This window comes from Emydura macquarii, unplaced genomic scaffold (assembly GCF_026122565.2).
Source record: "Emydura macquarii macquarii isolate MOO-44397 ecotype Brisbane River unplaced genomic scaffold, CSIRO-AGI_Emac_v2 contig_2897, whole genome shotgun sequence".
NCBI lineage: Eukaryota > Metazoa > Chordata > Testudines > Chelidae > Emydura > Emydura macquarii.
In genome coordinates this window covers 48142839-48170596 of record NW_027133034.1, presented here as the reverse complement: position 1 = coordinate 48170596, position 27758 = coordinate 48142839, and the positions used below count along the sequence as shown (strand labels likewise).

The following is a 27758-nucleotide window of genomic DNA, read 5'->3' as shown; positions in this document are numbered from 1 at the left end:
TGTGCTTCATCTTACCCTAGCTACATTGGACAGAACGATAGGAGATAAACGGCACTGTGTGACCATAGAGCTGGGAGTAAAACCATGTGTAGGAGAGAGATCATCAGTAACACCAATCATTGGATATGCTGACAATTTCATGGAACCACTTCAGAAAGACCTTGAAGAAGCTATAGAAAATGGAATTAATAGTTCATATCTTCAAGGTAAAGAAACCATTATGATCATCAAATTTTTGTACGTATTTGAATAAAATGTAATGTTAGAAATTACAGGATCTGAGTGCTATTGGCAAGGAGGGCTTCTTTGTAGCCAGAAATCTAAAATGCATCATGGTAGCACTATTAAAATTACAGGAGCAAAAGCAAATTTTCAAAATTCCCTCAACTTCCACAGTATGTGCTTTTACTCAAACTTGGGGGAATTGAGCATATTTTTAAAACTCCACTTTTTTCCTTTGAGTACCTCAATATTGAACCCCACTTTGATTTGACTCCATATCCAACATGATGCCCCTGAGTGCATTATTCTTATGACATTCCATAAACAATGGTGTTGTGATGGAACTGACCTGTGGGGTGGAAGGCAGTCATGAAAATGCCATAGTTTTACTATATCATCTGACTTGTTTTGTAGGTTTTCAAATATTTTATATTCTCTGAAGGTATAAAATAAAAAGATTTGCCTAACTGCAATTTAGACTTTTTTTTTTTTTTTTTTTTTTTTTAAAGCATTAAACTAATTCTGAAACATATTGTTTATACTGTTTACCAAGGAGGATGATAAACCACAAAGTTATGTCTGATTTGCCTATTTACCCTTATTGGCAAAGTTGGACAGCGATGAAATGGTGGTTGGAGAAAGGAGTAAGACAAGTAGTACAACTACTGAGTAGGTCAGAGAAGATGTCAGACCTTTCACATTAATCCCAAAATACTTTCCCCATGATTTAATAATATGAAAAACGACATGACACGTTGAAATGCTAACGTATGTTCTTTATCTAGGACCACTCCTGGGATTCCCAGTTCAGGATGTAGCAGTGACTCTGTATTCCATGACCATGCACTCTGAAACTTCCCTGACTATGATTTCTGCTTGTGTTTCTCATTGTATGCAAAAGGTATAATGCAACTAGAAAACTATTCTACAATGCAGTTCCATGGGAAAGTATGATAGTTGGTGAATTAGACAAAAATCCAGCCTTTATGAAGTTGGCAGGGTGTGAAACTTACTACTTGTTCAGAGACATTATACAACGCTCAAAACATAAGGAATGCCTTGAAACTTCCTTTTCCCCTTGTTTGATGTCCTTCAGAATTTTGATGGTCACCTCCACCAGATAGTTTTCACCAAAGTATTTAAACTCCTCAAGGTGTACAAGATAAGCATTTAATCTTTCAGGTTAGAAAATTAACACCAATTTCTCTACATCTGGAAGTCATTTTATCTCAGACTTTTATCAATGTGTTCTGTTGGCAGTTTTTGTGATCTTTTGCAGTAGATTTTTCACAGATTAAAAACGTACACATAACTACTTCTTATGTAGCGTTACATTATCTATCTTTACTTTCCATCAGTTTCTTGGAGTATGTTCCTTGCACCTTCTCCTTTCTCTGCACATTACTTAGGGTTGGTCTACACTTACCTCCATGATTCGGCGGCAGTCGATGGGAGTTACACAAAGTACGCAAAGAACTTGCGTAACTCCTGTTGACGTCTGTGCTTCTCTTCTGCACGCCGTCTTCACTGCATTGCACCACTTGCGGGGGTGGATTAATAATGTCAACTTCTGGATCGACTGAGCAGGACTTCACTAACCACTCAGTTGATCCAGATAAGTAGATCTGACGGTGGCGACTTAGCTGCCGTCAGTGTAGACATAGCCTAAGTCACATATCATATTAGAATCTTTCCTATTAATCTTAAAAAAATCAATTCTGACTTTGTATTGAACTTGTGCACTTTGCTGTCTTTAGTGGCATGTACCACTCGCCAGCTACAGTTACTGTCAGCTGGAAAATGAGAATTTTTGTTTTGGGCTTTGCAGTGTATTCTCAGTAAAACTGGCTCCAGTGCTTAAAACTCTTTGTAAGCTGAGTGCATAACATGTTTATCTAAAGTCACAGCACTAGTCGTATTACTTTGCCAACTATTTTAGTTACTAAAAGTATGATAGGCACTGTATAAAATAAAATTGTGTAATCAATTGGAATGAAATAAACTCTTTAACACCCCCTTCAAGAGCCCCCTGATTATTGCGGATTGCACTGTGGGAATATACTCAACTTTTTTACACCGATTCTTACCATTTTGTGAGGTGTCTTCTGGGCAGAATTAGTTAATTATTGGAGATTCAATGTAACGTATGGCTTGTTGCATAGAGTGAAGTCAGTTGTGTTCTTGGCTTAATTGAGCTCCTATATGTCCTCCATTTTTCCCTATCAAAATATTTTTGTCCCTTTAGCCTTGGTCTCGTCTGTCAATCTTACTCCTATTCCAAAGTGAGGTGCTGTACCATTAATTCACAATGTTTTGCTTTTTTAAGCTTTAAAGCCTTTCATTTCAGATGTATCCTTTCTTTTAACATATTAACTTGCAATAGGCATAGTTTCATGTCACCATATTCTGGTATTCTTGACATTTGTATACTTTTGTTCCTAACACTTGGTGCTGGCATATTATAGGTTTCTACTGCTGCTAGGGGTGAGACGTGGCTTGAGGCCTCTTAGTAATAAATTGTTGTCATCTCTGGTTCATATGTAGGGAAAGGGAGGTGTGTGTATACACACTTAGTGTGGTATAGGTTCATTCTCTCATTTAATACCCTCTACAGGAACATATATTCCCTACATCCCAAGGTGTGAGACAGAACTTTGTTTCATTAATGGTCCACACCCTAGAAGACTTTGATTTTAAAATGGAGTAAGGATAATTTATTTCTTCTCAATTTTAGGCTTTGAAGAAAGCCCATAAACAAATGCTGGAACCCTTGATGAATCTGGAAATTACAGTGTGTGAAGATCATCTCAGTGCAGTGCTTGGTGACCTTGCGCAAAGGAGAGGCAGCATTCAGGAAATCCAGAGTCGTCAAGATAACAAAGTAGTTGTTGCAGCTGTTCCGTTAGCAGAAATGATGGTATGTGGTCATGTTAATAGTGAAAGCAAAGCAAAAAAGTGTGCTTGCTCCTTTCTGATCTTTTGATACATACTAGCCCTCTTCTTTTAGTTGTTTTCACTTGATGAAGTCAGGAACTGATATTTCTGATTTTGCTGAAAGTCTGGATTTAGATCTGTGGAAAATAGTGTGATTCATACAGCTATGAAAGAAAAATCTCATCATTCATAGTGTGCTGCACCAACACTTTTGTTTAATATTGGGACTATGGTTATTTCACTTTGGCTGTCACTTTCACCTAGTGAAAAAGTGCATTTATTAAAGAGGTACTGTACTTTTGATTATGCTTGTGATAGTCTTCTCCCTAGCTGACTCACTGTAATAAATTAAACCAGTGCAGAAAGCTTTATCTCCACCCAACCCTAAACTGATTGATTACAGTAATTACATTTAAATATGGTTTGTTTTTATCTAGGGTTACTCAACAGTTCTGCGCTCTTTAACATCAGGCTCAGCAACTTTTACACTGGAACTAGCCCGTTACCAAGCCATGAACATTCAAGAGCAAAGTGCACTGCTTCAGAAGAGGAGTGGGTTAGTGTGACCACTTTACTCCATGCAACAACAACGATCTGTTTTATTCTCACTAGAAAATTGTATTAGAGGAAGTGTATGTCACATATCCTCTTTTTGCCAAATGGGTGGGGTAAAGAGTGTGGGGCTAGAGCTGTCTTAAAGTAACAAGTGCTATGACTCTCCCCTGGAAATGGAAAATGCCAAAGATGAAAGTGCTGTGGTATCCTGGAATTTCCTTTTTTGCATGCAGAGAGTTGAACTAGAGAGAGAAATAAAATTGACTGTGTTGAGATCTATAATATTCTATGTACTACACTGCACATGCCTACTATTAGGAGATATCTTACTAGAAGATAACATTCCAAATCCCCCACAAGAGGTGATGTGGCTTTCTGAATCATGTCAGAACTATCTCACTTAAGTATGTAGTAAAACTTGTTTTAAAAATGTTAATATTTCACTTATAAAAAATGAACTATTGGCTGCTGGGCTAGTCAGCATCTTCGGTTGGTTTAGCTTCAGCTGAACATTGAAAGATGCTATTGTCATTAAAGGATTTTAAGCTGTGCAAACAAGAATTACTTGTCTTAATGTTAGAATGTTGTATTATACAGAGTTGCTCAGAGACACAAGGTGAGTGAATTCTGTGTAAGACTGACTTTCACTAACAGAAGTTGGTCCGGTAAGTTATATTACCTCACCCACCTTGTGTCTAATGTCCTGAGACCACCATGGCTACAACAAGACAGCAAACAGGACAGTTCAAACATCATGGTTTAACGGATGAAACAAATTTAGATTAAAAAGTTAGAGTAAAGAATGTTGTATAAGACAAAAATCTTTGCAGGAAAGGAGGAAATGTTGGTTAAGTGCAGGATCATTCCACAAACGATCTGTGCCTAATAATAAACTTATTCAAAGGAAGAATTCTTGCCACTCTTAGCATTCAGTACAAACCCAAAGTCTGGATTATGAGAATCTTTGACCCTCAGGAATAACTTAAATGAGTTAGGGTAATGTATGTCATGTAGCCTTACAGCTCTGACTCACTGTGGATCAGTATTTGTCTATCTGAAATTGTTTAGTCTCATTACAGTTTTCTTGGCAACCGATGGGTTATTTGAGGTAGTAGACTAAGGATTGAGCAGAGACGGATAATGAACTAACATTCCTCCAACTCTATCCAGAGTACATTGGAAGAAGCTGGTATTGCTCACACTTGTACAGCTGTAATAGACTAAGTACTTTATCAAATGTATACTGTTCATATCCCTTAGTCACAAATTTATATAAAAAACTTGCCTTTACCACTTAACACTAGTTTACTATAAGCTCTGAGACAGTAGGGGCTGTGTTCTGTTGTCCTCTACTACTAAATAGTTTGCCAATCATCTCATGATTATCATGCTTAAGAAGGGTAGAGTGAAGAATTTCTATGAACAGTCATCTAGGTCAGGTGCTGCATACATAGTAAGGACACAGTGCAGTACATGAATCCATGATTCTCTATACACCTGTGATTTTTTTATTCCATTAGTACCCATCTCTATTTTAAAACATGTATGATTTCTGCCATAAATTTACATAACTTTCAGGATTTTTTTTTTTCAGTGCAAATCTCAGGTCCTGAATGTGCAGATTCATTTCCCACAACGGCACGTTGGGTAGGTTGGTAAAATCTTCCTGTAGCAGTTAGAGGCCTCAAACTTCATTATCACAATATCCAACAAAGAGGGGTTCAGCTGCTATTCCACGTCTGTTAAAACAAAATTTGTCTTAGACCCTATACATTATAGATATTTATATATATAAGGAATTAGTAGTATAATAAGATGCCAGTGCTAGCTTTGTTTACAGAGCAAATTAGGCCTTAATAGTACAAAGCAATAAAATAATGGATGACCCCTCTGACACTTAACTTACAAAGTATGTGATCTAATTAGAGATACTGGTGTATTAGAAAATAGTCTCACATATAGTGAATGCACACTTAATACAAGGTGCTCCATGGTGTTGGAGGAGCTACATCATAGCTCTACTGCCATTTGAAAACAAGCAGCATGGAGGTGGAGGAGAATCATGAAAATAGATCACATTTTGCCTTTATATGCAGCTTTAGTTATTGCACTTTACGCCAGTTTATAGTACAGCTGAAACACGCTGGTGAACAAGACTTCTCTCCAACACTAATGTATGTCAGGTTCACTCGATTCCTCTTCAGTCTAAGGCTACTCTCTTTTTAGGGTAGCACAGTGTGCAGGAAATATTGCAGTGTTACGATTAGATGATGAGGCACATCATCTTGTTTTGCACATAATGCTTTAATGCAGAAACTCCACATGCTTCTTGACCCCCTCCCCCATGCCTCACCCATCTACTAGACTTTTTTTTATTGCCCTTTACAAAAATCATGTTGACTCTTCCCCAACAAATCATATTCATATATGTGTCTAATGCTGTTCTTCACTCTAGTTTCAACCAATTTGCCTATTACTGAAGTTAGGCTTACCAGCCTGTAATTGCCAGGGTCACCTGTGAAGCATTTTTAAAAAATAGGTGTCGCGTTAACTGTCCTCCAGTCATCTGGGCCAGAAGCTGATTTTAATGATAGGTGACATACCACAGTTAGTAGTTCTGCAGTTTCATATTAGAGTTCCTTCAGAACTCTTGGGTGGATACAATCTGGTCCTAGTGACTTATTACTGTTTATCAATTTGTTCTATAACCTCTTCTGACATCTCAATCTGGGACAGTTCCTCAGATTTGTCAGCTAAAAAGAATGGCTCAGGTTTGGGAATCTCCCTCACATACTCAGCCAGGAAAACCAATGCAAAGATTTATTTAGTTTCTCCATAATCACCTTATCTTCCTGGAGTGTTCCTTTAGCATCTCAATCATCCAATGGCCCCACTGGTTGTTTAGCAGGCTTCCTGCTTGTGACATACTTTGAGTCAAATTCTTTTTTGGCCTTCCTAATTATATTTTTACACTTCACTTGCCAGAGTGTATGCTTCTTTCTTTTTAAAAGGATGCCTTGTTGCATCTAATTGCTTTTTACTTTGTTCTTTAGCCAAGGTGGCACTTTTTCGGTCCTTTTACTACTTTTTTGAATTTGGGGTATACATTTAAATTGAGCTTCTATTATGGCGTCTTTAAAGAGGTTCCATGCCACTTGCTGGGATTTCAGTTTGGGCACTACCCCTTTTAATTTCTGTTTAACTAACTTTCTCTTTTGTGTAGTTCCCCTTTCTGAAATGAAATGCTACCACGGTAGGCTTCCTTGGTGCTTCTTCCCCCCATGGAGATGTTAAATTTTCTTTTATTAGGGTCACTATTATCAAACAGTTCAGCTATATTCACCTCTTGGACCAGATCCTGTACTCCTTTCCTCATCCACAGAGGTCTGGCAAAGGAGACTGAATCTACAGCACAATCTCTAATGGTGACAAAAGAATAAAAGGTTCCCTTCATCTGTGACACTTTTGCAGAAGTCTCAACTATGCTAACAACAGGTGATAAGTTCAGGTAAGTCTCCATCCTTATCCACCCAGCCTTAACACACAAGTTACTCCAAACTCTAGTTTCTTGCTGCATTTGTTATCTCCTACAAGGTGTTTGGTGTAAAGAAAAATGGTCAGTCTATGGCCATGCCATGCCACGTGCTGCAGATAATCCAGTTTGGATACACAATTTAATTCCTCCTCAGCCCTTGTCTTCAATCTCTCATACAAGACTCTGATGGGATTCATTATTAATGGGAAGCACCTTAGATTAGTAATACAGGAGGAAAGGTATACAGAGTTGCCCTCATTTAACAAAATGCTATTTAAAAACATTTAATTGACTCTTCTCTAGTCACTCAACTTGATTTGTTCAAGCAAGGTTCAAATCAGTGTCCACATAAGGGTTTGCATTAGGTTAAGTGTTTTTAAATTGATTTTGGTTTAAGCTAGTGCAATGGTGCATTTAGACTGGGCCTTATGTATGGTACAACTTGTCCAGAAGACTCTCTTTCTCCTACCAAGTTCCAACTGCTGGCTATAGCTTCTATTATCCTGGTCCTCTCCCAGAAAGACTAGTGTGGAGCTCTTCACCTTTTAACTGATCGAAAGTACCGTACTGTTGCGGTGGAGATGAATTTTTCAAATCTTGCCCTTGGGATATTCTGTAGCAGTTTTATGCTAGGTATGGGCTGTGGTGGCTTTACACCATAAGTTGCAGATAATAGTTGTTTATCTATTCCTGGCATGGTAAGTTAAGAATCTGAATCATCCATAGAAAGGTTTAGAAATACCTGGAAAGCATGTGCAATTTATTTCAGGCCCTAGATTTGAAGCTACGTAAGAAGGCTACTGATCCTCTTTCTGCAGGACTATTGTGGTCTTAATGCAAACTAGTGCATTCTTTCTAGACAAAAAAAAATTCTGGATATTTTGTCAAGACATTTGTCCTGAATGAGAACCCTCAGAGCAAGGACCTTTCTCCTCACAGCCATAGCCTCCATGTATGTGACCTTGTCTGAGTATTTGATAGCATGAAGACATGTTTGCACAGACCCAACAGGCATGGCTTTTCTAGAAAGCTTTTGAAACTCAGTTAATTCGACAAGTACCACTAACTATAGATATTAGTTCAGTAACTGTTCCATGCAAACCATAGCATCAAAGACAGCAATGTAAATGTACTAAAACAAGAGTGAATTGTTTCCAAATAAGCAATTTAGAATCATACTTGATAGTGGATTGAAATTCATTCGTTCTCACGAAGCTGCGTATTACTTTAACTCCTGCTGTCTTACCTGAGCATGCGACAACGATGCTTCACTAATCTGTTATAAGCATCCCTTATATCAGTTACATTTTCACTGCTCCAGAGCCTTTCCCCAACAGCACTTGCTCGAGGCCTGTACAAAGACATTAAATTAAATCAAAACTTCAAGAATTTATTCTGTTTCCCAGAACAGAATGAATTTAATATTGAGGCTTGATCCCAAGGAAAACAATTTTTACCACTGACCTATATTAGCAACCAATTACTATGCAAAGCATTGCCTTGCCCTCAAGTGCTCAAAACATTTGCAGCTCTGCACTGAGACTAAGATGATTAATCAAATCTCATGCTTCAGTTGGTTCACCTGCAGAGATCAGGATGCAGTTTTTCACCTGGTGCACAATTGGCTAGACATAGTCTGGGTGTTTTAGCCCTCCTCTCAAGTATCAGGGACTGGCCATAGCTGGAGACAGAACCATCTGATGGAGGGAGCCAGTGCTTGGAGGTCATACAGGGAATCCTCTGTCTTTGATGCTTGGCTTTTGAGTCCTGCCCACATGCTCAGGGTAAAACTGACTGTCACCGTTGAAGTCAAGAAGGAATTTTCTCCTAGGTCAGACTGGCAGGAACTTGAGGATTTTCACTTCCTCTGCAGCATGGATCATCTGGGTATCTCACCTAATCAGTCCCCAGGCATTAATGGCACCCCAGTCTCTCCTGCTTTGCCTGTGGCACACAGCAATTTTGTCTGAAGACAAATGCTGTGTTGAGTCCAAATTATTGAGCTCAATGTGGATAACAGTGAAATTTAATGGCCTATTATATGTGTCAAACTTGAGGAGCTAATAGTTCTTTCTGGCCTTCAATTCTAAATATGTTGTGGGATTAATTCAATCCCATTTCCAAAAATATCTGAAAGTGATCAAGAAGTTCTATACCATAATCGTGGTGTGAGGTTAGTTGAATCCACAAATTCTCCCCAAAGGCAGGCTTCTCCACCTATCACCAGCTTTTTCTGCTTTTCACACCCTGTATTCAAAGTACAAAAAGTCTGCAAATCAACATTTTACTCCATCAAGTGATGGTGACAGGCAGTTGCTCACCTTCGATAGCTGAATGTATTTTTTTTTTTTTTTTTTTTTTTTAAAAACACAAACGAACATGCATGTTTTACTGTGGTTCTCTTATGGTGAATTTTGTATTAGTTGGAGAGGTCTTAAGCACTTAATGAAAATAACTGCATGTTTTTATACTGTATTAATAATCCAGAAAAAAGGGCCACCTAGACGTCCCCCTCCCCTGGAGTCCAATCTCCAGCCCAAACCACAACTTCAAAGTGCTGTCTGTACAGCTATTTTTGGAAGGACAGCGTCAGCCCCTGTAGCCCAAATCTATGGACCTGGGCTGGAAGACCCGCTTCTGCAGGCTCCAAAATGCTGTGCAGACATATCCTAGATAGCCAAGGGATTTTCATAAAAGATATTCATGCACTTAGAAAAGCCACATACAGGTTGTTACCAAACTAGAAATTAATAATTTAAAAGCACTTTCACAAACCAGTGAAGTCTAACGGCTCAACACTGTAGTATTTCTTCCAGTCCTGTCCGTAACTAATATAGTCGAGGTACCAGGGGGCTGCCAGGATAGTGGTGAACCCAGCTCCTGTTACACGGCTTAGTTCTGCAGTGTACAGATTCCTTATCCACACTTCAACAATTGTGTCCGATTTTATCTAAAAAAGAAAAAACCCACTGACCTAAGTAAATGCTACACATGATTTTGCAATTTGTCTTATTAAACACCTGAGTCTAGTTTAAAACAAAGGGGGGTTTTGTTTTAATAAAGACTAGTATTTCAAAGATGTCAGATTTCCACTCCTTGTTTACTTCTAAAGAAATGAGAGTATTCTCTAAAATTAAGTTCTTGGAGTTGGAATATCAATGATTTTTTTTTTTAAAGTGATTATAACAAAATGAAGCCTAGAATATGTATTTGAAAATAAAGGCCTTAGGGTTGCTCTGGATGAAATGATGATTACTGATAAGCTGCTTTCTAACTCCCACTTCAGATATCTGAGCTATAATTCTGTACTCTGAAACTGCATTGGAATAGTTCTGAGAGCCAAGCACAAACCGATTACTCTACGGCCTTTCCCACTTTCCACCAAGAAGTTCTGAAGTCCTTAGCACCATCAGTTTCAAATCAAGTACTGTAAAAGAAACTGGTAAAGTGCCTGTTCTAGCAATTTTACTCTGATAAATATTAATTTCAAGGGGAGTAGTGGGGGCAAAAAGCTTAACTGGCTTCAAGACAACTTGGTAAGTTTATGGAAAGGATGGTATGATGAGACTGACATGTAGCCGATCTGCAACTGCTAGCAGCATATATTTCCAGTGGCCAGTGATGGGACACTAGATGGAGAAGACTGAGTTATTATAGAGAATTCTTACTCAGGGGAATCTGGCTGGAGGGTCTTGCCCACAGTCTAACTGATCACCATATCGGGGTCAGGAAGGAATTTTCCCCTAGATCAGATTGACAGAGATCCCGGGGTGGATTCTCCTTCCTCTGCAGCATGGGTCACTTGCAGGTTTAAAGTAATGTAAATAGTGGATTCTCTGTAACAAAGTCTTTAAATCATGATTTGAGGATTTTAATAACTCAGCCAGAGGTTAGGGGTCTATTACAGGAGTGAGTGGGCGAGATTCTGTGGCCTGCAATGTGCTGGAGGTCAGACTAGAGGATCATGATGGACCCTTCGGACCTTAAAAATCTATGCATCAAGTTAGGCCCCAATTCTGTAAAGTTTCAGCAACTGTACAGTCCTATTGGTGTCAGTGAACTACTCACATGCCTAAACCTTTGCAGGATCAGAGACTTGGTTAACAAATGCATTTTGCAAGCCTACTGAAGTACTGTGCTAAGTGATTTGTCCGTTTGTCGGATCTTACCTTTGCTCCATTATCAAACACCTCCTGCCACACTATTTATCCTTTGTTAACGGAGGAAACAATATCCAAGATTCTAGAATTAAAAAAAAAAAAAAAAAAAAAGGATTATAGTTAACAACAGGGGCAGGACTTAGATGTGATTTTGCTGCAGAAATATTGAGACTGTGTGATGTATGTACCTTATCAGGCTTCAGCCACAGTGCAGTGTTGTGTAAGAGAGAGCATGATCTTTGTATTTCTTGTCCTTCACACATCCACTAGCTCAAAGAATATTGTGAAAGGGAAGTGGCCGTACTGTCAGAAAATTCATGAGCAGGAACCAATACTGGTGACTAGTCAGAGATTCATTATCACAAAAGGATGGGGTTTTTAGTTTAAAACAAAAAACAATTAAGGGAATCATTTGACTTAAAAATGTTCTGAGGGAGACAGATTATACCTGGATCCACCAAAATATTAAATGACAAAAGTCAACTCTGGTTTAAGACATGTACATCTTGTCATTTACAATGCATGTATTTAGAGTATGCTCATCACTAGTATCCAAGCACTTGAACGTTACTGCTGCACTACACCACAAAGTTGTAAGTTTCATGCTCCACATCTGAAGAGGGGAAAAAATGGGTGGTCTTGTAATTCATCACACATGCTTAATGCAGTCGAACAAATGAGGTATTTTTAAGGCTTATAGAATTTGAGGATGGGGCGAAGGACTGGGAAGAAAGAACAAATAAGTTCCATTAAATATGCTGGTGAAAGTGAAGACAACTTACTTCTGAATATAGTAAGATTCCAGTTTAGCATAGTCAATGCCAAATCCTTGCCGTTTCATAAACTCTCTCACGTCAGGGTTAGATTTCCTTAAGAGGGGAAAATATGAGCAGTGTAATCTTGATTCCTTATGAAGATTCCCAAATCCACTTTTCAGTACTACCATTTTTACTTAGCATGAGACAGCTAGCTACGTGCTACGGCTGCTGAGATCCCTTTGTAGGTGCAGGAGATGAGACAAGAGTTAAATGTCACAACCTAGAGTCTAAGGTAGAGAAAAAGCACCAATTCCCCTTCACAGAGAATTTTAGTAATTTGAAACTTAAATTTGAGTTTTGTTCCAATTCAGAACAAAACCAAAGTTCCCCAAAAGGGATGAATTCCCAGCACCAGGACCATTCATCTGGCAGGCTGTCCAGAAGCCCCTTCTACAAGTCTGTTTGGTGGACTACCAAGGAACCAGAGGCGGGAATCAGCATGCTCGTAAAGCTAAATCCTTTCTAGATCTGACCTAAGTTGATAATGTTGATATTTTACTATAGGTATTCAGTGTTAAATTACTAGTACAGCCTTGCATAACTAACATTTGTTTCAGAACTTTCACTACTCTTCTTTCCCAATTCTAGACAGACTCTAGTCTAGGAGAGCTGGTTGGAAAAATTTCAATGGAACATTTGTCAGAATTTACCAATTTGTCAAAACTGAAACATTTCAGAGACTGTTTGATTTCAACACAGTTCCACTGGAACCCTGCCTGCAAGACAGGTTTCCAAACCTAATTTCTCTATCAATATGTCACTCCTTCTGCTTGCAAACGGACTCCACAAACTATTCAGTGCTCACCACCATTTAAAATAACAAACAGTGCAAACAGCATGCAGCTATCTGGATTATTGTCATTTTAAACCCAGATGGGCAAGTGGAGGGAAGGCAAGGATTTTTTTTTTGTTTTTTTGGTTTTTTTCCAAGAAAAAAAGACACCATTTATTTAAGAAGCTGCTTTTCAGTTTTCACAATGCATTAAGATTTCAATTTTGGTTTAGATGAGTTATTTCATACACCACTTTTATGCAGGGCTGTAGCTCCCTTTTGCCATATTAGTTTTATGAAGGCATTTTTCAACTTTACCTTTAAAACATTCAAAAATTGTCAATCACAAGACCAAATTAGCCCTACACCACACCAGACCATTCACTTCCTGAAAGTTGCAAACCCTTTTGCCTATGATGTGTGGTGTTATGTAGCTAGGATTAGAGGAGACCTCTTGGGGCATGAGATCTGGCCCTTACGTCAAACGGAAAGGTGCATTACTTTCCATATGTATCACTGAACTAAATGCCACAATTGCAGACTTTAGATGCAGCATCCATTCAGTCTTTGAACTGTCAGATCATACCAACAAGTGAAGTCCACTTCATCTCCTCCCAAATGGATATAGGCATCAGGAAATACACCACTAATTTCTTTGAAGAGTTCAGTCATGAAATCATAAGTTGTATTCAAAATCGGGTTTACAGGTCCATAAGAACCACTCTGCTGCTCTCCATTGTAACATGGTGTCAGAAGGTCTTTTTGACCTAATAAAAGAAGCAATTAAGAGGATATGCAGCACTTCTAATTCTTTAATTAGGCAAAATGCTTTACAAAACATTAATATTCCCAAGACTGGTTTAAGTATTACTTTATATAATCAAGAAAAAAAGATGGGGTTTAAATGATTTGCCTAAAGCCACAGAGGGAGTCTGGGTCAAAATTAGAAGTCAAGACTTCCTGATGCCCAGTTCAGTGCCATATTTAGAACATCCTACCACCTGGAAAACCAGATTTTGATGCACCCCTGGATGGGAAGTGCCACAGTCAGTTTAGGAATGAAGCAAAGCCAACGCTAGGTTTTCAAGATGACATCTTAGAAAGCTGATTTCCGATCGCAGGTTCCCACACAAAATTTTTTGTTTGCAGCTCTAACAACTCAATACAGAAAAAAGCTCCCCCTGCCTTACCGCCTCACCCCAAGATTAACTAACTTTTCTTAACTGAATTGCTACATACAGTACTAAGCACAGAAAGACACCTCTATGAAGCAACTAGGGAAAAGAGGAGAGAAGAAGTTGTGCAGGAGTGCCACCTCCTGAGTCACCAAGTCAAGAAGGGTCAGCTTGCATGAACTAAACTGGGCCATAAGCTGTGAAAATTAGTACTGTACACTAATTTAAGACAGGGGTCCTTGGTACCTACCCATCCTCAGAACACCTTCCTTGCAGAAACCAGTGCAAAGTTATGTGGAAATTTCAATATTATGAAGACAAGGTTAAAAAAAACAATGGCTGCTTAATTCTATCTATTTTGTATCTCCCCTATTTCTTCTCCCCGACTGCAGGATTTTTATACCAATTTTCTCTCATTGCCTGTACCTCTACTATTTTTAATCACTACATTTCTGTGGTGGCCTTCTGTCACTGCTCCAGAACTGCAGTGTCATATACAAATCCGATCACAACTAATCAACCAGACAGACACTCAGACTCAAAATAATCAGATGGAATGCAGAGAGGTATGCTTAAGGCTCACTGCTCGAATGTCTCTCTGCCGCTGTCCCTGAAGTCCTGGACCAAACAAAGTAGCAGAAATGGACAGAATCAGTTCTCTGGCTCATGTGATTGCACTCTGGAGGCTACCATTCATCCACAGGTCAGTCCAAGAGCCATGCTTTTTGGTTATTGTGACAGTGACAATATCATAAACAAACCTAATGGAATTAAGGTAAGATTTACTGAGTTAAGTTAAACCTTATTGAATTAGGGTTAAATACTTTTGGGGTACTGTACTAAAAATGCAACGGGGTATGTGGTGTTGTGGCACTGTATGTACCTACTCTAGGAGGGAAGGGGACACTAATGTACTTCCTCTGCTATCAGCTCTTCAAGCCCCTCAGGGAGATACATGTAAACTAGTTCAAACTGGGTTCTCCAGAGACTAACAAAGAAAAGACTTTTGGATAAAAGCCTTCCTGATCCACCAAACAGACAAGACCTCTGGTCTATGGCAGGCCTCCACCCTGAATGGAAGGGTGGAAGGACTTGGCTTAATGGGGCCTCAGAAGACCTTGTTCTGAGCTGAAGCGGTGGTGACCTTGTAACCACAAAGAAACACCGAGGTTGGAATGATCTCTGGTAAGTTCGTGCGCTTGCACACAGGTTCTTTTATTGTTTTTAATGAGTTTTCTCTGTAATGCTTTTCACCTGAAGAATAAAATAGACTTGCATAGGAAATGCTGCATGGTAATGTATCTGTAGCAATCGTTCTGTTACCAGTCTCTGAAGAGAAAGCAAGCAGGAGCATTTAGACAGACTGTCCTTGCTGAGACATACACAGTGAAGGCAGGGAAACATACAGCCTGGAAATACCTCAGTCAGAAGGGAGAGAGACATGATTCTCCACCCAAGAGGTGATGATCAGGAGAACAGGTAACCTTGCTGGGCCACTGAGGGGAAATATGGGTGCAGTTGCCCTGACCGGTCATCGATATGGCTATAGAAAAAGGACCTACCATTCATAGGTTAAGGATTTAGAAAAAGCTTTTTGGCATATGTAGCTTTTTGGTCTTATTCCTCTCTCCTCCTAATTATGAATCACTTCAAATGCTAGTGCCTGCTCAGTTTCCCACCAAAGCTATGCTCCTGGGTACTAGTAAGGGAGCAGATGAAGGATCTATCTTTTTAAAACAGCCTACCTTTTCCACACACCCCAGAAGAGCATCAAGCTGTTTATAAGCAATGGCACAAAGAAAAGGACAACTGTGGGAATCAGAAGTTCTGTGCTATTCCCAGCTTTGCTGCCAGCTTCCTGTGAGACTTTAGTCAAGTCACTGAGTCTGCATGCCTCATTTCCCCATTTGAAAATGGAGCCTGTTTCCCTACATTGCAGAAGGGAGAACAGACTTCATTCAATAGACCCGGTAAAGTAACATGAAATTGGCTGATGCCAGGCTATACTGTTAGCTAACGTTTTCATGTACCCTCTCTTAAATGTAAATAGTTGTGGTCCAGGTCAGACTCTATCGTGGATTTGGAATCCATCTTGGAATCTGACCTAGATAAGTCAGATGCTGACACTTGGCAGGATGCCAAGACTTGAAGTCTGCCCAATGATAGGAGAAAGGCGGGAAGCCAAAGAAAAAGTAGTGCCATGTGCATAGAGACTAGTGCCGCGTGCACAAACAAGTGCCGTGTGCAGAAGGCCAGTAGGCGGGAAAATCCTGCCAACCAATTGGCTAGGAACGGCCCTGTGCGAAGTGATTTAAGGCAGTGAGTGCCAGGGCAAGGGGCTGCCCATCTTAGAGGTAGTGTGACAGCGTGTCATTGGGTTGCGTGGCTACGGACAAGGAAGAGAAGCAGACGGCTTTCGGACCAGGAAGAGAAGCAGACGCATTCACCTGTGTCGTGACCAGCACTCCCCGGAGGGAGAGAAGAAATATCGTAAATACTATAATGAACTGTGGGAACCCGCGGTCATGTTTGTGATATTGGGTCTGGGGTTTAGTTCCCCTATCGTGTACTCGACCCCAATGTTTATTTGTTGTGGTTTTAAAGGGATTGTGTTTAGGACACACCCTTAATAAATAGTTATTTGTTTATACGTTATTGGCTAGTCTGATTTCAGTCGGTTTACACGGTGATAGATCCGGCAATCAGGTAAACGAGCAGGAAAAAGGAAATTGATTTCTAACAATACCTGGGCATGAAATAGTCAGCACTTAATTCCAACTAATACAAAATGTTGCAGTGCATCTCCTTGGCAACTCAGGCCACTCTGAGCACATCACACCTGACTTCTGCTTTCCACACTGGCTTCCCATAGAATTTCTAAATCCAGTTCACAAATAAGGACTGAGACCCTGAAGTGCTCCCCAGCCTGGGCCCAAGTTACCGAAAAGATTGTTTAAAGTTCCAGGATGAAGACCATGCTTGACATCTTTGCTCCTCTGACACAATGAAACACTCAACAATAGGAGTAAAACTTGTCTGTGCAGGAGACAGAACCTCCCCCGCAGCTGTCAGACTGTGGAAGGAGCTCCCCACAGGAACTAAGGGCTATCGCAAACGTCACCACTTTCCACATTTTCTTTGCCCTTGCCTTCCCTAATATAAATACATAGCAACAGGTATATTTAAACAAAAGCCCACACAGCCACCCAACCAAAATACAGCCTCTCCACTCCTCTTATCCTCTTCCCAGGAGAAGTATGTGAACAAACAACACGTGACAGACGTGTAGTCAGGTTGCTTAATTCACCTGGGGAAGCTGCTCAGATGCTACGGTGATAAGCGCAGTATAAAAATCTATACAGAATAGACATTACGGGAATGCCGAGTGGCATGGCTACCTCCATCAATTCTAGATCATCCCAATGCCTTGTACAGTATCAGTTGTAGTATTTTAAATGTTACTCTGGCGTTTACCACCCCCAACATCTACAAGTGCCCAATGTCACTGTGATCTATGCTTCGGTAGAGAATTGCATTATTGGAAAAATGTGACTTCTATAGAACTCTGTTATGGTAACATATGGACTGTCCTTGTAATGGACAAGCTTTCACACCAAGTACATACACAAAGGAAGGGCCAAAATGAGGACAGGTATTTAGAAGGGTGGTCACCCTTTTTAATGTATTCAGAAGAGGACTTCCTGCAAACCATAATCCAGAATCTTTAGCCAAGTTCTTTGAATATTAACCTGATCCCAAATAAGTAATGTATGATGTAGTATATTTACATTTTATTGCATCTCTGCCTTAATAAGAAGTTCAAACAAACAAAGTGAGACTCCCACTCCTCACTGTAATTGTATTCCAGAGCATGAATCAGCTTCCTCAGTATCTCCAGCAAATAGATTATTCATCATTCCAACAGCAATTGGACTAGAACATGTCAGGAGGAGTCCTGAAAATTCTAACACATTCAGATCAATATAGTTGTATTTATTTCATTATGTGCATATCCACTGTGCAAGGAAATGAAAGCTCAGCATATATCTAGCGTGATTTCTATTGATTCCAGTGTCACTTTTGTTTTTCAAACTAAGGTCATGACCTTCACTGAATCCTTCTCAGGGCTTTTATCATTCTTCTACCTCTCATTGAAAAAAATCATCTTTCAAAATCTTCATAAAGTGCTTTGAGCATGGGTAGTAATTCATAGTCACATTACACTGGGCCTCACCCTCAATACAAGCATTAGTCGTCATAATCTTGTTAGAGAGAAATGGATCTTACCTTTCCCCCAAGATTCTGTATGTCCCGGGGTATCAAACTCTGGAATAACCCTAATGCCTCTTAACCGAGCATAGTCAATCACCAGACGGACATCAATTGGAGTATAGATGTGATTATAGGAATAAGAGCCCTGTGAAATGTTCACATTAAAAGAATTTTTTATAACATATACCAGGAACTTAAAAAAAAAAATTTTTTTTTTTTTTGCAAGTATTGAAATTTTGTAATTCTTTCAGTTTAGATTGGAAGCAAGTGACAAATAATGTGCAGTTACACCAGGGATAATTATGGTCCAATGAGTCTGGCAGCCAAGCACAGTGAGAACTGCATTTTTATGCACCAAGAATGACTGGTCTATATTTAAAGAGATTTATTCTGTCCTAGATCATGCTTAATAAATCAAATCAGTCACTTATTTCCAGTTACAAGAAAACCTGATTTTTAAACCCATGACTTTATAGCAACTGGCTTATCCAGTGATTGTTTTATTAGATTTCTCCCCACACATATCTGGTCATACCAGCACTTCTAGTTCTGAAACATTATGGACCCTTTGGCTGGCCACATGAAAGACCAAATTAATGGAAAATGCTGATTGAGTTGAGAGGTGGAGTCAGTTTAAATGTACTATTTCTCTAGCTGTCAGTTTCCATCTGCTGTCTGATTTGGAACCAGTGTGTCCATTTTATGGTGCTGCAGCTTGAAAGTGACAGGAGCCTCTCCCAGTTATTGACTTGGTGTAGCAGATGCTAGTTACAAAGTGAATTCTCAAGGGACAACAACATGACCCTTCATGGCTATCAAAAGGATCTTAAGCCTCTGAGTTATAGCCAAAAGGTGACAACTGCAGAAACAGACATTGAAAAAAATGTAACTGGTCATTGAGGCAAGATGTTCTCCCTTCCACACCCAGAGGTTGGAAAGAGGCAGGACAGACTGCAGCCAGCAACAAGAAAGTTGATCCACGTGCACCATATGGCATCCTCACCTTGATTTTAAATAAGTTCTTCACAGCTTCTACCCCCAAGCACTTCCTATTGGATTTTTTATATGAAGATCAGCAGCTGTCAAACAACTTTTAATAGAAGAGCATGAATCTTGGGAGATTTCTCTCGTTGTCAGACTCAACAGGATAGAATTCCAGTAACAGAGTAATCCAACCCAATTTAAATTGAGCCAAATGTGTGTGCTTTAGAGTAGAACCTCATTATTGCTAAAGTGACCCACTGTGAATTAGTAACCAGCATAATAGTGACATACATTAAGAAGTGTCATTTAAGACTTTCATAGTACACTATGAATATTCTGTTATATAATATTAATAACCACTTAAGAGGAGAACTTACTATTGGCTCTGTTTGTTGGATCATAAAAGACTGCAGAGAAGCCACACACACAATTTGTGTGTGAATTATGCACAATTGGCAAGGCTTATACTAATCTTGAAGAAAACTGGTGAATACTGTATATGTTGCAAGACCACCTTCATTTACTGGGCTAAGCCTGTGGTGCTGCAGATGCCTGTTGAATGTAAGATACCACTGACAAAGAACAAATGTTTCTCTTTCAAGGCCAGCCAATAAACTTCATGCATCATTTGTACTGTTCACATGCTGTGACCCTACACACCCCTCTACTCACACCCTACGCACTAATGCGATAATATTTGTATAAAAATATACCCTGCAAGATATCACAGGAAAGCTACCACCACACTGGTTATTAATATTGTTGTAAAATGCATGTGTTAATCTTACATGTGAAGTTATGGATTTCCTCTGTATTATGTCACTAGAACATGTTTAAAGACAAAGACAGCCTAGCGTAGGTAAAGGTGATAAACAGGTCTAGCCTACATAAAGGAAGGCGGCTGACATCCCAGCCCAGATGTGGCCCAAGTTCAATGGACTATTCATTTGTAATGGAGGCTGCAGCAGGAATAAATAATTTGCATAGTAGCAACCACAAGCACAGGCAGAACCAACACAGCCTTATTTTCCAGACCACATAGCTTCTTTACTCAGCATGAGCTAATGTGTCTGGGGGGTTCAGGTTCACTGAACTATAAACAGTGGATGAGCGAACCCCTAAGTCATCCTTCACTTTCAGACAAGAAAACCAAGTGATTTGATCTCTGTGATGGGTCACAGCCAGGCTGGCCAGCAAAATGCTGGAAAGAAGACAACTGTGGGTGAGAGAAAAATCCATCTTGAACAAAGATGGTCTCTTGCTAGATTAAGCTTTAGACTTTAAGATGCACGTCTGCCTTTTGATTAGTTTATAACCATTTCTGACTTTATCCCTTGTACATGAACTCACTTAAAACCTCTCTGTCAAACTTGTTTTACTTTTAATCTAACCCAGTCCAGTGCTGCATTTGAATTTAAGTGATTAACTCCAGTTAAAGCAACGATCTGCTGGACTTTTGTCTTTATAAAGGAGCAACTGACCTTATTACTGCTCTGAATGGTTCATGGCTAGACATTTCAGGGCAGATATTTTGGGGAAAATTCAGGACTGAAGGGTGTGTTTTGTGGATCCTAGGCTAGTAATAAACAAGGTTGGTGGAGACCAGAAACTGGCTGTGGTGTATCTAGCAGCTGCTGGAGTCAGAGTTGCTGAACCAGGGCAGCTTAACTCACTTTCACACTCACTCACACACGGTGGCTGGGAGAGTCCAGAGGGAGCTACAGCAGTAGAGCATTTTAAGGCGCTCGGGGTTTTAGGCCAAGCAAAGACAACCTCTTATTGGTCTGTGTTGATCCTCAAAATGAGACAGATGCCTAAATATTTTATTGTAGAGGATTTTATGCCAAGAAGTTCAAATATTCCACTGATGTTTTTGACTCACCTTGTTACTCAACTCAGGGAAAGTGACACTCTGGTAAGGGAATGAATGGTCATCTACTATGTGCCAGTGAAGAACGTTAAACTTGTTAAAAGCCATGGCATCCTGCAACGAACAATGCAAGATTAACATTTTAATTAAGCACTTCACCACTGTTTTGAAGGGTGCTACTACTGGTCCTGCTCTAGTTTCAGCTGCAGCACTTTATGGAACAATGCAAAGTGTCCTCACCAACCTCCCACGCCACACACCATCTTGAACCCTAAATGCATTTCTGTATATGCTTTTACGTGTTTTTCCTATTGTATTCCAGCCAGCCATTGCAGGTAGTCAACCTGATTCTAGTTGACTGGCACTCTAGGAAAGCAGCTGTCAAATTAAGAAATTTAAGAGTTTGAATTTCACACCATATCCTGCTAATTCTCCATGTAGTGCTGTAGTGAGCTGGTATTACATCACCACCCCTTTCCCCAAATACCATGTGTTTAAGATGCAAGCAGTGTGCCAAGGGATTCTACAGTCTACATGTTTTTACAATTCTCCTTTGTTCTGTGTGCAACTGAATTTTAGTCTGTTTCGTCAAAATTGGCTTTCCCCTCATGTTTACAGTTAATTTGGCAGCAATACTTCTCTTATGGGAACTGGATGCAATTGAGATTTCCCATATGAATACAGCAAAAACAAAACGAGAGTTCTGTGGCACTTTAAAGACTAACACATTTAATTTTTGTAGGCATAAGCCTACGAGACTCAGTCTCACGAAAGCTGATGCCTACAAAAATGAAATGTGTTAGTTCCAGAGGGGTGGCCGTGTTAGTCTGTACACAGCAAAAACAAACGAGAGTTCTGTGGCACTTTAAAGACTAACACATTTCATTTTTGTAGGCATAAGCCTACAAGACTCAGTCTCACGAAAGCTGATGCCTATAAAAATGAAATGTGTTAGTCTTTAAAGTGCCACAGAACTCTCGTTTGTTTTTGCTGTGTACAGACTAACACGGCCACCCCTCTGGAACTGTTCCATATGAATACAGGTTCTTCACATGGAGTTGTAGTACTGAGAATAGATGTGATATATACAGGGCTCCCGACTTTGGGGATTATAAAAAAAGTTGCCTTCTCTTTTTCAAGTCCTCTCAAGACAAGTTAAGACCTACACCATTAATAGTCTGCTAAAATGGCGTCCTCCACCTTCTTAATGACAGAGCAAGCATTTTAACTTAATTGGTAATGGTCTATATCATAGTTTCTCAACCTGTGGTACACGTACCCCTGGGGGTATGCAAGACAGAGGCAGGAGGTACCTGGGGAAAAACACCATGAAGGGGAGGTGGGTGGCAGCTGCCGACTTCTGTCATAGCTCCCAGCTGGGAGGCAGCAGGTAGCCGCGGGCTTTTGGGGAAGGCGTGCGGCAGCCCCCCCGCTTCCCACCGGGTCCCAGCTCCCAGGTGGGAGCCCGGTGGCAGTCTCCTGCATCTCGTGAGCTGGGCGGCAGCCACCCGTGCCCCGGCTTCGAGACAAGGGACAGCCTCACGTGCCCCGGCTTGAAGATGGGCAACAGTCACCTGCCCACATCTCTGGGTCCCAGCTGGCACGAAAGCCTCCTCTGATCAGGGTTTCGCAATACATTAGTATATAAAACAGAACACTAATTTCCCCGTTCCAGGTTTCCTAATTCAGGCCACCAAACCACACTGCCCCTCCAATAGTTCTATTCCCATAATCCTAAATAGAAGGCCTAAATTAAAAATATTAATTCAATAAGGGTTCATTTGCCTACTCCCTTAAACAGTTATGGGCCAAACATTATCCCATTTACGAATGAGAAATTCATCTTGTTTGATATTACTACATGGCAAGAGAACTTTTGCTGCCCGTTCTCATTTTTTAAATAGTTGTTTTTGAAAGTGCCTTTACCTTTGCATGTAGTTACTGAACAAAATTACCTTCCCCCAAACATTTCAGTTTTCTGGTCCGTTACTCTAGCTATTTATAATTAAATAAAGTTATGAAGTATATTTGTGCCAGGTGATGTTATTCCCTCTGCTCTAAATCTAGAGCATTTCCATCAGTCAATCCAACACATCAGTTTCTTTTTAGATTTAAATTTCGAAGTTAAAGCGTGCTATATGTCCAGACAGAGAAGAAACTAATTTTTAACAACCAACTTAGTTTTAGACACTTATAGGCAATTCTAAATTGCCTACCAATTGAAATAAGTGTTTGTTAATGTCTCTAGGTTTCTAGCACTAATTGCTTTCCTAACAAATAGCCACCTATGATTATTTTATAAATGTTCTGTTTTACAGTGACAGATTTAGTGAAGTCTGTCAAGATAAGATGTACAACAAGAATTGAGTAGATATTTGAGGACAAACTACTAGTTAATACAAAAATGCCAACTTACCAGGTTTGTAAGAATACTTTTGAGGGGTAGAAAGTGTCTTGATGTATCAAGTAAGATTCCTCTGTGTGCAAATCTTGGGTTGTCAGTGATTTGTGATTCATTGATAAGGAACTATTACAAACAGGATTTGAAGAATTAGAAAGATGTTATAAAACAACAGATTGTCAAAAATTTACCATTAAGTTCAGCTTTAGTGCAGTGTACATAAATATAGCTCAAATAGAAGATACCTCTAAAGTTTTAAGTTAACCAAATATCAAGTGAGAAGTCTAGATTAACTAGCTTCAGAGGACCATTTAAAAACAAGACATCATGGAGAGGATCATCAATGCAGTCTCTAGGTAAGATCTGTAGAAGTGTCTCCTAGCAATAAGCAGCATGTGGTTCTACTGCTACCAAGAACATGTTTTTATTGAATAGCTATACTCACAGTCCCATAGTCACCGTTATAGACTAATTGGCTGAAGGTTTCCAAACCTAGAAAAATCAAGGGAGATTGAGGTTTGCGGAGAATAATCCAAACATTTATGTCACTAAAACACAGTCAAACATGGGACCATCACCAGTTATTGTAGTTTACACAGCTAAAAAGTATGTTTCAGGCATCCTTTGAGATATGTTCTCCTCTCCACCATAAACTGCTTCTCAATTCCTTCTAAAACACAACTGTAGTTATGTTAATTGGGAAGAGGAAATTCTTAATCCTGAATACAAGTAAACTTCTCTCCATTATTCTATGTATATTAAATTTAAATGTGCTAAGACTGCTCCACAGGACCAAATAATCTTGTAAAGGAATGGAAACACTCATGCATACAGCCCTCCAGAGTAATGCATGAGGATTTCACTAAGCTTGTGCTTCTGAGCCAAGAAATTCCAAGATACTGACAAGTCCAGTTTTATTTTCAAATAGTAGAGAACAGAATTACTCAACAGGAGAAATTCTAGATTCAGTGTGAACACTTGATTTCAATTTCAAGCTTAAGGAGGATTTGGACAACATCCTCCTTCCACAAGTTACAGGAAAACAGAACTTTAAACAGTATGATAAAATGCTGAAAGATGTTTTCACTCAAAGACATTCACTTACTAGATATAGTTCAGAGTACGCTTTTAGTAATTCTGTGGTTTTCTTGCCAAGTATCTGGTTTAATTATACAATCAGGAACAAAATACTTCACTCAGATATTGAAACCCTTAGAGAGCAGCATGTAAAATGTCAGCTTACCTCTTAAGGCACCCCAGACCTTTTCTGCCTTCAATACTGCCACAGGTTCTGTTACACTTAGCTGATCTTGGATGAAAATTGACAAAATACAAGTTATTTCCTCAACAAGATAAAATAGGGATTAATTAACTTTAAACAAAAAAAGTCAGTGATTTTAAGACACATAATGAGAGAATAGGACTCTACAAATTCTAACCTTTCCTTATAACAACTTTTAACTCTGACTTCCATTGCTGGTAGTATACTGTTTAACTGCTGGTAGTATATGGTTATTTTGCATCCATGCATGTACTTTTGCACATGCACTAGTATATTTATTAGTAATGAAAATTCATTTTATGTTACTGAAAAGGACCACTTCCACCCAACAGAAGGAAAGCAAGTAGAAGTACAATGTTGTAATAGGAAAATAATTCCAGTAAATATTTCCTCTATTTCTTGTGATTTAAACACCAGTGTTTATATTAAGAAAGTTACCTCAACTGCATATGTAGTGATTTCAAAAGGAAGTAGAACTGTAAGTAAGAAGATGTGAAACCATCCCTCCCCCCACCTACCAGAATTTTAACAGATGTTTAAGTCTTGAATATTTCTAAATCTTGTCCTGCAGAATTAGATATGGGGAAGTCTCAGTTACTACAGGATCAATCACTACTAGTGGTAGGTCTACACTTGGGCAATACGTACAGTACAGACCCAGTACGGACTGCACCCAGCTAGCAGTGTAGACAGTGACGCACTGCTTAGGCGAGCAGCGTGCCCGATACACCTGAACCCTAGGGTACGTACCCTACACATGGCTCTCTGTGGACCAAAGCAGGTCCTCACAGGTCTATGCTGCTATTTTTAGCAGGGTTGCATCCTGCTGCCTCCCCACAGCTGGGCCTTTCCCCACCATGCTGAAAGACTGCAGAAATAGTAAAAGGCTCTGGCAGGGGGAGGCAGCAGGGAAAGGCTCCAGCTATCAAAGCCGTTCACAATCTGCTTTTCACTGTAGCACACCTAATTACGTGTAGCCTATGCACCACCACAAGCATGGGTAAGCGTAGACAAAGTCTAAGAGTTGTACCATTTAACCTGCTTACCTGAAATGCAAACTGAAGTCACTCCACCAACTTATCTAGTAAGATAAGTCAAAAACCATCAGAGCTATAAAAGAAGCAATCAGTGTCAGATTGCTACCACAGTGATGTTTTCAAGGTCTTTTATAGCTTGGGTGAGCCTATTCCTCAGTTTCAGAATGAGCCTTTAAATATGCTGCTGTTACATTCAGATGATATGTATGCTTAGAAAACAAGCGCTAGTGAGGAAATTGTGAATGGCTCATATAGCTGTGGAAGGAAAAAAAGCTGACCTACAGAAAGCTGAAGTGTATGATTTAAATAGGTTTTCCCTTCCTTTCCCAGCTAGACACAGTTCATACCATGTCAGATACTCACAGGCCTCATCTGATGTGATTTTGGGATAGTCGTCACACTCGGAGTCTTTGGAACCAATTATGACTTGAAGCTGCGATAACTCCGATCCAGCGTGAACTGGTATCTGGCCCTGATTTTGCCATTTGGAATAACCGAAGATGTACTCGTAATACCTGCATAAGAAGCAAAGCCAGGGAAGGAAGCTCTTAAGTGAGCAGTGGCCTCTCCAACCCACAGTCAGTGCACAGGACCAGTGCAATCGAGCTGGGGAAATTCTGTATGGGGAACCCCGGCACAGAATTTTCAGACTAACCCCCAACTAGCAGCTACCCTACAAAAACTAACAATCAGAAGAGACACACAGTCCGGAGAGGCTCAGAGTGCAGACACCCTACCCCTCCGTAGTGCTTTGGTTGCATCCAAGAGGAAGGAAATTGTTTTCGGCAGCCATTTGGCTAGCGGCATGCCCCACATTCACTCTGCTTTTCACCCCACAGCAAAGGAGAGAGCGCGCGCGCCCGGCCCGAGCGGGGCGCAAAAGAACGAGCCTCCGCTCCGCACCGCAGCCTCCCCAGCTCGGTCGTGCGGTGCCGGCCGGCCGGTACCGGCCAGGCCCCTCACCTACGGAAGGCGTCTTGCAGGAGGGTGCAGCTGGGCCCCGCCGTGGAGCCAGGGCCGTGCACCAGCTGGAAGCGAGCCGGAGCCAGCTGGAGCTGGCGCGGGAGGATAAGGAGCGAGCGGGGCAGAGGCCAGAGGGAGCCGTAGGAGGACTCCTCCAGCTCCAGCTCCAGCTCCAGCTCCTCCTCTGGCGGCTGGGGCTGGTGGAGGCTGGAGGCGGCCAGCGCCGCGGAGATGCACAGAAGCCCAAGGAACAGCCGCTCCAGCTCCATAGCTCGGTGCTGCGCCTCGCCTGCGAGCCCGGACCGAGTCAAGTGATCCCCGAGCCGAGTTCCGCCTCCCACCCGTCACGGGGCCAGCAATGGCGAGGCGGAGCCGGGCGGGCTCCAGCTCTCCTGGCTGCAGGTGGTGCTGGTGGCTCCGCCCGAGATGGGAGGTTCCATCCGAGTCCGCTTCGGGCTAGGGGCGCAGGCCAGCGCGGGTGGCTGGCTGGATGGTTCCTTCCTTCTTCTAGCTCCGGCTGCCCCCCCGCCCATGGCGCCGGCATGTGGCGGATTCCCCTTGAGGCTGTCACACGGGCCATTCGGCGGCTCCTTGTGCCCCATCCCCTCCCGCCCTCGCTGCCGGCTTCGGCTCCTTCCCCCCAGAGCTCTGCTGAGGTGCGGCGGCGCTGAGCGCGTGTCCTGTGTCGGCCCGAGGCGGTGGCTCCACGCGGCGTCTGGCCTGGGGCGCCCCGCCAGGGTCCCTTCAGCTGTGCACTGAGCGCCCCAGCTCGGAGGCG

The 27758-nt window shown here is 40.9% G+C and overlaps 2 protein-coding genes across 4 annotated transcripts in view; one reads left to right on the top strand and one right to left on the bottom strand.

Annotated features, from left to right (window-relative positions):
• Positions 1-4765, top strand: part of GFM2 (GTP dependent ribosome recycling factor mitochondrial 2) — a 30498-nt gene extending 25733 nt beyond the window's left edge. For all 3 annotated transcript variants that reach the window (XM_067569108.1, XM_067569106.1, XM_067569107.1), the window contains 4 exons: positions 21-206; positions 1008-1123; positions 2957-3139; positions 3594-4765. In XM_067569108.1, coding sequence (XP_067425209.1) covers positions 21-206; positions 1008-1123; positions 2957-3139; positions 3594-3722 — 614 coding nt within the window. In that variant the 3' untranslated portion in view covers positions 3723-4765. The remainder of the gene's footprint in view (positions 1-20; positions 207-1007; positions 1124-2956; positions 3140-3593) is intronic.
• Positions 4766-5196: 431 nt separating this feature from the next.
• Positions 5197-27334, bottom strand: HEXB (hexosaminidase subunit beta). Its single transcript, XM_067569109.1, is given in 14 exon segments — positions 5197-5450; positions 8493-8597; positions 9403-9493; positions 10022-10196; positions 11416-11488; positions 12189-12275; positions 13583-13763; positions 18459-18588; positions 21310-21411; positions 23714-23824; positions 24144-24190; positions 24942-25007; positions 26381-26532; positions 26981-27334. Coding segments are annotated over 14 exon segments (1644 nt in total). The 5' UTR covers positions 27250-27334; the 3' UTR covers positions 5197-5395.
• Between the last annotated feature and the right edge of the window lie 424 nt (positions 27335-27758).